Source organism: Aythya fuligula, chromosome 20 (genome assembly GCF_009819795.1).
Source record: "Aythya fuligula isolate bAytFul2 chromosome 20, bAytFul2.pri, whole genome shotgun sequence".
Taxonomy (NCBI): Eukaryota; Metazoa; Chordata; class Aves; order Anseriformes; family Anatidae; genus Aythya; species Aythya fuligula.
The window spans coordinates 69,051-77,090 of NC_045578.1; the positions used below are offsets into that span (position 1 = coordinate 69,051).

At 48.5% G+C, this 8,040-nt stretch overlaps 1 protein-coding gene across 1 annotated transcript; it reads right to left on the reverse strand.

Annotated features, from left to right (window-relative positions):
- Window positions 1-4,295: 4,295 nt before the first annotated feature.
- On the reverse strand, window positions 4,296-6,881 carry LOC116497388 (fibrinogen-like protein 1-like protein). Its single transcript, XM_032201123.1, has 3 exons — window positions 6,812-6,881; window positions 6,087-6,203; window positions 4,296-4,951 (listed from the first exon to the last, which is right to left on the reverse strand). The coding sequence occupies exons 1-3, from the start codon at window positions 6,879-6,881 to the stop codon at window positions 4,296-4,298; spliced, it is 843 nt and encodes a 280-aa protein (XP_032057014.1).
- Between the last annotated feature and the right edge of the window lie 1,159 nt (window positions 6,882-8,040).

The following is an 8,040-nucleotide window of genomic DNA, read 5'->3' on the forward strand; positions in this document are numbered from 1 at the left end:
ATCAGATCACCAAGCAGAAAGTCTACCAGGTCAGATTTGTCATCTGGGATGCCTCAAACAACATCAAGTTTGCAGACTACAACTTCTTCAGTCTAGATGATGAGTCTCATGGCTACCAGCTGCGGCTGGGCTCCTACACAGGGACAGCAGGGGATGGCATGGACTCAGACAATCCTAGTAATGTGCACAACCAACATGAAATTCTCCACAAAAGACATGATCAAGACACTTCAAGAAAGAACTGTGCATCCTACTCTGGGGGTGGGTGGTGGTACTCAGCATGTTATTCTGTACGGCTGAATTTCAAGGGTGGCATGACATGGGGTAGCCTGTGTAAAGGGGGACTGCAAATTCCTCCCTTATCCTCATCAAACCAGCTCCATACCACTAGCATTCTTCTGCACTGGACATGGCCAGATCTGTGCTCTGCTGGTCTACTCTTTATTGTCTGGGGGGCTGGGGATGAATAGGGGTGTTCCAGCATATCCAAACCTCTTTTCTTTTGCTCTTCTCCTTGAAAAGTAGTGATGTTCCCTGCTTTATCTATGGCCTATCACCTGTGATACATTTTTAGGATCATTAGTAGAATAAGACTTTATAAACAATTCAGTTTCCAAGTGTGCTGCTTCTGGGAGAAAAACTGTTATAAAACCCTCCTGATTTCAGCAAGAGCTTATTCTCTTTCTCCTTTGAAATTAGGCATGATGACCACTGACTTAAGCAGAATAATATAATTCATTACTCAGTAACCTGTCCTAAGGTGCTCTGAGGCAGGCAGGCCATACCTCTGCTGTAGTCTGTGTTCATCTTGCAGAATAAAATTATTTTCAGAACCTGCACAGACATGAAAATGTCCTTCATCCTGATGCCTGCTTCTGCCAGGGGGCTCCTGGTACAGTAAGAAAGCAAAAGAGAAATTTTTCACAAGATTCAAATGGGGAATTAAAAATAAACCTGCACTTAAGAGAGCTGAGTTTTCAAGGTATGGATCTTTCAAAAAGGGGATGCAGTACCGCATGGCCAACAGCTAGAGGTGAGGGTGTGAGGAAGCACCATCTCAGTTCAGCATACCCATGTTGACCTGGAGACCTAAACAGGGCTGCCAGGCCAGCATCATCTTGCCTTGTCAGGTTTGTGAATGATGGTCCTGACATCAATGAAGATGAAGATGGTCCTGACATTGATGAAATCCTGACAATGAAGACTGAGAACTGGTACAACAGATGTGGAGAGAAGGCAGAGGTACTTAACTTCTTTGCCTCAGTCTTGACTAGTGGTCAGGCTTCCCACATCTCTCATGTCCCCAAACCTCTAGGAAGGGCCAGAGGGAGCAGAGTTCCTCCCACTCTAAGCAAAGAGCAAGTTCAGGACCTCCTGACGCAACTTAACAACTACAAGTCTATGGGCCCTGATGACATCCATCCCAGGGTCCTGAGGGAATTGGCTGATGTAGTCACCAAGCCACTCTCCATCATATTTGAAAAATCATGGCACTCAGACAAAGTTGCCAGTGACGGAAAATGGGAAACATCACTCATTTTAAAAAGGGTAGAAAGAAAGTCCCAGGAACTACAGACCAGTGAGCCTCACCTCTGTGCCTGGGAAGAATCCTGGAACCAATCCTCCTGGAGGCAGTGTTAAGGCACATGCAGTACAAGGAGGTGATGTGGGACAGCCAGCATGACTTCACCAAGGGTAAATCATGCCTGACCAATTTGCTGGCCTTCTATGATGGAATGACTGCATTATTCAACAAAGGGAAGACTGACCGATGACATCTACTTGGACTTCTGTAAAGCCTTTGACACAGTCCCACATGACATCCTGGTCTCTAAATTGGAGAGAAATGGATTTGATGGGTGGACCATCTGGTAGATAAGGAATTGGCTCAATGGCCACACCCGGAGAGTGGTGGTCAATGGCTCTATGTCCAGGTGGAGACAGGTGATGAGTGGCGTCCCCTGGGGATCTGTCTTGGCACTGGTGCTTTTCAATATCTTCATGAATGACATAGATGATGGGTATCGAGTGTATCCCTCAGCAAGTTTGCAGATGACACCAAGCTGAGTGGTGCAGTTGATACAATAGAAGGTCATTCAAAGATAGATGCCATTCAAAGGGACCCAGACAGGCTGGAGAAGTGGACCCATGTGAACTGAATGAGTGTAAGTTCAACAAGTGTAAGTACAAGATGCTGCAGCTGGGGCTGGGGCAATCCCAGACAGGAGTACAAACTGGGTAAAAAAACTCATTCACTCATGAGGTCCCACCTGGAGTACTGTGTCCAGATTTGGGGCCCAAGCACAAGAAAGATGTGGACCTGTTAGAGTGAGTCCAGAGGAGGGCTACAAAGATGATAAGAGGGCTGGAGCTCCTCTCCTGTGAAGATAAAGCTGAGGGAGCTGAGCATATTCAGCCTGAAGAAGATGAGGCTCCAGGAAGACCTCATTGAGACCTTTCAATAATAAAGGGGTCTTATAAAAAGATGGAGAAGGACTCTTTACTTGGGTAGATAACGATAGGACAAGGGGAAATGATCTTAAACAAAAAGAGGATAAATTTTGACCTAGACATTAAGAGGAAATTCTTCACTGTAAGGGTAGTGAGGAACTGGAACAGGTTGCCAAGAAAAGTTGTGGATGCCCCATCCCTGGAGGTGTTCAAGGCCAGCGTGGGATGGGGTCTTGACCAAACTGATCTAGTGGGTGACATCCTTGCCTGTGGCAGTGGGGTTGGAGTTAGATGATCTTTAAAGTCCCTTCAAACCCAAGCAATTCTATGATTCTGTGATTCTTTCTCAGCCAGCACCACCCTCATGTGTTCATCTTCCCATACATGGGGGCTGCAGGCCCACCAATGACTCCAGGACAGCACAGTGCCTGTGCTGCCACCTCAGAAACACAGTGCAGCCATAGCTCTGCTGACTGCCTTGAGAACTCATGCAGAGATCTTGGCCTGAGAGTCCAAGCTGTTCAGAGTTCACAATTGCAAACCTTCCCAGAGCTCAGCTTTTATTTCAAAGACACAGGAGAGCAGTGGCTTCTTTCAGGCCTTAAGTTCAAACTTTCCTCCATTGCAAAGGAGATCCATGGCCACATTCACCCTCTGCAGTACAATGGGGACTGACTTACCCATTGCCACCTGTCCTACCCTCATGCTCTTAGAGAGCCCACCATATGCACCACAACCCAATTGGTGTTTGTGTGTGCGTGCCTGTCTTCCCATTCCCAGCATGGAACAACCACCCAGCCACGGACAGGGGCAGATGTGGGGCAAGGGTTTTGTGATACCATGGGCTTTGCTGGCCCTGTTGACTGATACAATAATAAGCCTTAGAGCCTTACAGCCACAGTCTTGTGCACAGTGGCGGGAACAAGTCATTGGAAGCATCCAGAGACCTGAGAACCAAACCACAGACAGAACAACAGCTAGGTACAACAGCTGTACCTAGCTGTGTACAACAACCACATCAGAGGGACAAAAGTTTATGTTACAGGCTGATGCTGGGGAGAGTCAGTAGCAGGGAGAATTGCCCTCAGACCTTTCAATGGTCTGAGACATTCAAGCATTTCATAAAAAGAGAAACATCAACACAAAAGCTCTGCAAAGCACACCAGCTCTTCACTGGCTCAGCAGAGAAGGAAAATCAGCTTCACGGCTGACTCCACTGCCTGAAAAAAATCATCTTGAAATGAGCAGCCACCATGCTAGGCCTGGGGAACATGTGATGTGCTCTCTACGTTCATGGGAAATTTGGAATTCCTTAGGCAGGTGTATATTCTTGCCTAGGAGGGGATCTATGGGGATCATAATGCACCCACTATCCCCCAGGTCGACCATCCTGAAGGACTAGACAAAACCATCCCCACACAACACACCACATTTCTGACGCAACAGGGAGAGAGAAGGCAGTGAAGTCTGGCTCCAGGGTTTATTGTAGCTGATTTCTTCCACCATGGTTAGCAGAGTTGAGGGGCTGATGGGGCCTGAGGATGTGAGCAGGGTCTGAGCAAAGCAGGGATTGCACAGGGAATGGAACTTGCACTTCTCTCCTTCATCCACCCCAAACCAGTGCCCCTGTTTCAGTGCTGCCAGCATAGTAGCACTGGGTAAAGCTGCCCACATGCCCAGGGCTCCAGGAGATGACTCCTGAGCCCCAGAGCTGTGGTGTTTCAGCTGATTACAGTGCAGGAGCTGCAGGCAGTGCAGGACAAGCACTAGGGTTGGTACAGAGTTGCTGGCAGGCACAGGAACAGGACACTGCATTCCTGCAGCCTCCTGGGAGGCTGGCCCCTTCAATACAGATAACACACATCTGTGGGTTTGACCAGGATGAGGGAGGATGCGCAGTCACCACTGTCGCAGAATCCTGGCCAGAGGATGTGGTTTTTGGCATTGAGCAGGACATTCTGGCATCTGTCATACCACCAGCCCCCGTAGCTGCTGGCACAGTTCCCACTGTACTGGTCCTGATCTCTGTCGGTTGTGCTGAACTTCATGTTGTCATGTATTCCCCCCTTCTTGGGATAGTAGCTGGTCAGATAGTCATCCCCATCACCAGAAAACCGACCCAGCCTCAGTGGGTATCCAGTGGCTTCGCTCTCCACCCTGAAGATGTCATATTCAGCATAATGGGTGACATTGGCTTTATTCCGCACAACGAAGCGGACCTTGTAGGTGCCTTGCTGTGTGAGCAGGTGCAGGTACTCGGTGCCCAGCCAGTGATCACCCTGCACATTCCCAAAGCCATACTTGTATGTGGTCCAGGATTGCTTCCAAGTGAGCTCAGTGTCATGAGAGTTTCTCTGGACAACAGTCCAGCCCTTTCCTTCGGTGTCCATGTCGCACCACACCACCCGTGGGGGAGACTTTGCTGGCTGGATGACATACACCCCACTGGGGCTGGTCTTGCGGAGATGGCTGCAGTCGGCGGGGAAACCTGCAAAAGCAGCTGTGGTAAACAGAGAGTAGGGTGGGAAAGAGGAGGGCCATATGAGTCCGTCAGGACAACAAGGAGCTCCAACAACAGAGAGCAAGGACCCAGAACAAAAAGGGCTGTTTTTATCTGTGGTCTAATCCGCATAGGTGCTTCCACTGGCTGGGATCTATTAGATCTAATAGATATGCCCTGGGATCTATTGCTCATGACTTGATATTTCATTTGGATCCTGCTGATGCATCTGTACAAGAAGGGAGGGGGAAGAAAATCTTCCAGATACCAGTCACATCTTAGAAGCATAGCTGACCTGCACACTGAGCCCTTAAAATATTGAGCTGCAGTTCCTGCAAAGATCAGAAGTGTGCAAAATGCTCCACTGGATGAGGACGTGTGAAAAATTATGTTTTCCCTGGAGGTCATGGCATTGCAAAAGAAGACTAAGAACTAAGAAGTTTTACCTAGATCTGATGGAGATGTCTTCCCCCAGCTTGTTGCAGTTTATCTGTTAGCAGGACTGATCTGTCATTATTAACTTGCCAAACTAGTTTGCCATCTAATTTGTTTTTCTTGTTTTGTTTCTGATGATGGGCAACTTTCTGTGGATACTTCAGATTCAGCCTTCGAAATTCTGCTTATCTTGGGCATAAAGGTCTTGCATGGAATGTTACCCTCCCTTCAAGAAGGAAGGGAAGACTCCTAATCAACAAGAGCTACAAAAATAAGTGGATGGATGGATGGATGGATGGATGGATGGATGGATGGATAGATAGATAGATAGATAGATAGATAGATAGATAGATAGATAGATAGAGATGTGCTGGGAGGATCTCTGATGGAGCTGAGGTGTAAAAAGAAAAAAGCACTGCAGAGCAATCCTGCCAAGTTACAATGTTTAGGCAGAAACACCTTGGTTTCAGCCTGAAGCCACCAAGGGTTCTAGGCTGGCTTAATGAGTGTCAGGCTTCTTATCTTACAAGATATGGTCCAGGAGTTAGTGTGCATGAGGAGTTGTTGTGTTGTGCCTAAGCCTGACTGCATCGTGGCCTATCTGGCACTTAGCAGACCCATGGGTCAGTGCTGAGCCAAGCAGATACTTTCCTGCCTTGGTACCCAGCAATTGCCCCCAGTCTAGTCCATCCATACTTACCAGTCCGGGAGCTGGCAGTGGGTACTGCTGGGCCTGCACTCACACAGAGAAGCATCACCATCACCACAGGCAGGATGACAAGGTTCCTGTGGAGCAGGCGTGTCCCAGCCTGGAGCCCTGGGGATGGGAAGGCCCAGCACTGTCAGGATCCCTGAGCAGCCCTCCCAGCCCCTGCCAATGTCCCCCAGAAAGCCCTGACCAGAGAAGGCAGAATCACAGGACCCAGATCCAGAGGATGGGTCCTACTGTACATGTACGACCACCCAAGCAGACAGGAGGAAGTCTCCTGGTCCCACACACTGACATGAGCCTAACCCCTCTGTTGCTGGCCACCGGCACACCCCTAAGCCCTGCACCAGCTCAGTACTGGGGGAGATGCCAGTCATGCCTGGGGAAGGACCCCTGAGCATCCATAAGTGCCACATGTATCGACCAGGAAGGAAAAGAAACAGGTTGGAATTCAGTAACCTCCTCTGACAGGACAGGGGAATACAGGACATAGGTAAGCCTGGAAAAGCATAATCTGGCACCATGAATGTGTGTTGTCTGGTGCTTTGGTTTGTATTCCTTCTGCTACCTTTGGTGCCTGGCCTTGTATCACCCAGGCAAGATCATGGTTGCTGTCCTGACAGTAATCTTGCGCCTTTGTATACTCACCCTGTGCAGGTCTCATTTGAGCCCAGCACCACATATGAATGCAGTGTGCCTCTGGGAAGGTAACTCACCCATCACAAAAGCACAGCTGAGCAGAGAGCAGGAACTCAATGATGCAGCCTCCCATGCCAAGTGTTGCATGGTGACTTTATAGGTACTGCACCCACTTGTGGTCACAGTTGTTATTTGTAGAGGTACTAGTAGACACTTACAGTAGACACTTACTGACTGTGGACTCAAGCAGCTTTCAGATTCGCATGACAGCATAAGTAAGCTCACTGGAGGGAGGGAGTCATGCCCTTCCATCCAGAGAAGTACAAAATAATCCCCTCCATAAGGAGGGATTTCAGTTATTGGACTCTTTCAGCTACACAAACACTACATGTGAATTGCCCATTTGGAACAATTTCTGGAGAGCCATGATCAAACTCAAGTGGAGAGAGCCAGCTTTTTAAGGACACAGACTATCAAGGGAAGGGAGGTTAGGTTTCCATTTGTCCAGTTTCAAAGGAGACCTTGGAAAAATGAGTACACATCTTCAAGAGACCTTCCTGCTTGCTAACTCTCCACTGGCAGGTTTCAGGATCAATTAGTTAAGTCATTGGGCTGGAGCCAGTGTCCAGCAGCCAGAAGTCGTTGCATACAGAATGTCCCAAGGCACCACAACCTGCATGGGCTAAGCAGAGAGCATGGCTCCAGGTGACAAACAGGTGCCTGTGGTTCCCTTTTCCATTCTCCTTCCAAAACCCTATCTTTGGCCTGGCAAAGCCTTTCAGAGCCCCCAGCCCCAGTAATGTTGCCCTGTGGCAAAATGCTCTCAAAACAGGTGGTTTGGGAGAGCTGCCTTTTAGGCCAGAAGATGCAGACAACTCTATCACTTTGTCAAGCCAATTCTAAGAGTTTAAAGATATGGCCCTTCTGCTTTTTTCTCCTGGCAGACAAGCACTGTTTTCAGCAGTGTATAGACCAGATCTGTTGTCTTCTTGTCACAGCTTTAAATCCAGTGTGCACACCAAACAATAAAGCTGAGGCTCCAACCGAACATTTCCATACTGCAGGAACCCATGTCAATTAATGCAGCTTGGAGGTCTGGATAGGACACTGCATCCAGCCCTCTCTGAGATAAGGGCTCCTTGATCAAATTCCATCTGCACCCTTACATCTCACCCCTTCTTGCTTGGTTAGAGTCTGAACATCCCAATTCCCCTGCCCTTAGCCTTCTTTAGTTTGAGAGAGCATAAAAGCAGCAATTCCAAGTCCATAGGTGGAGGAAAGCCCAGGTTACCCTGAGAAGAAAGGA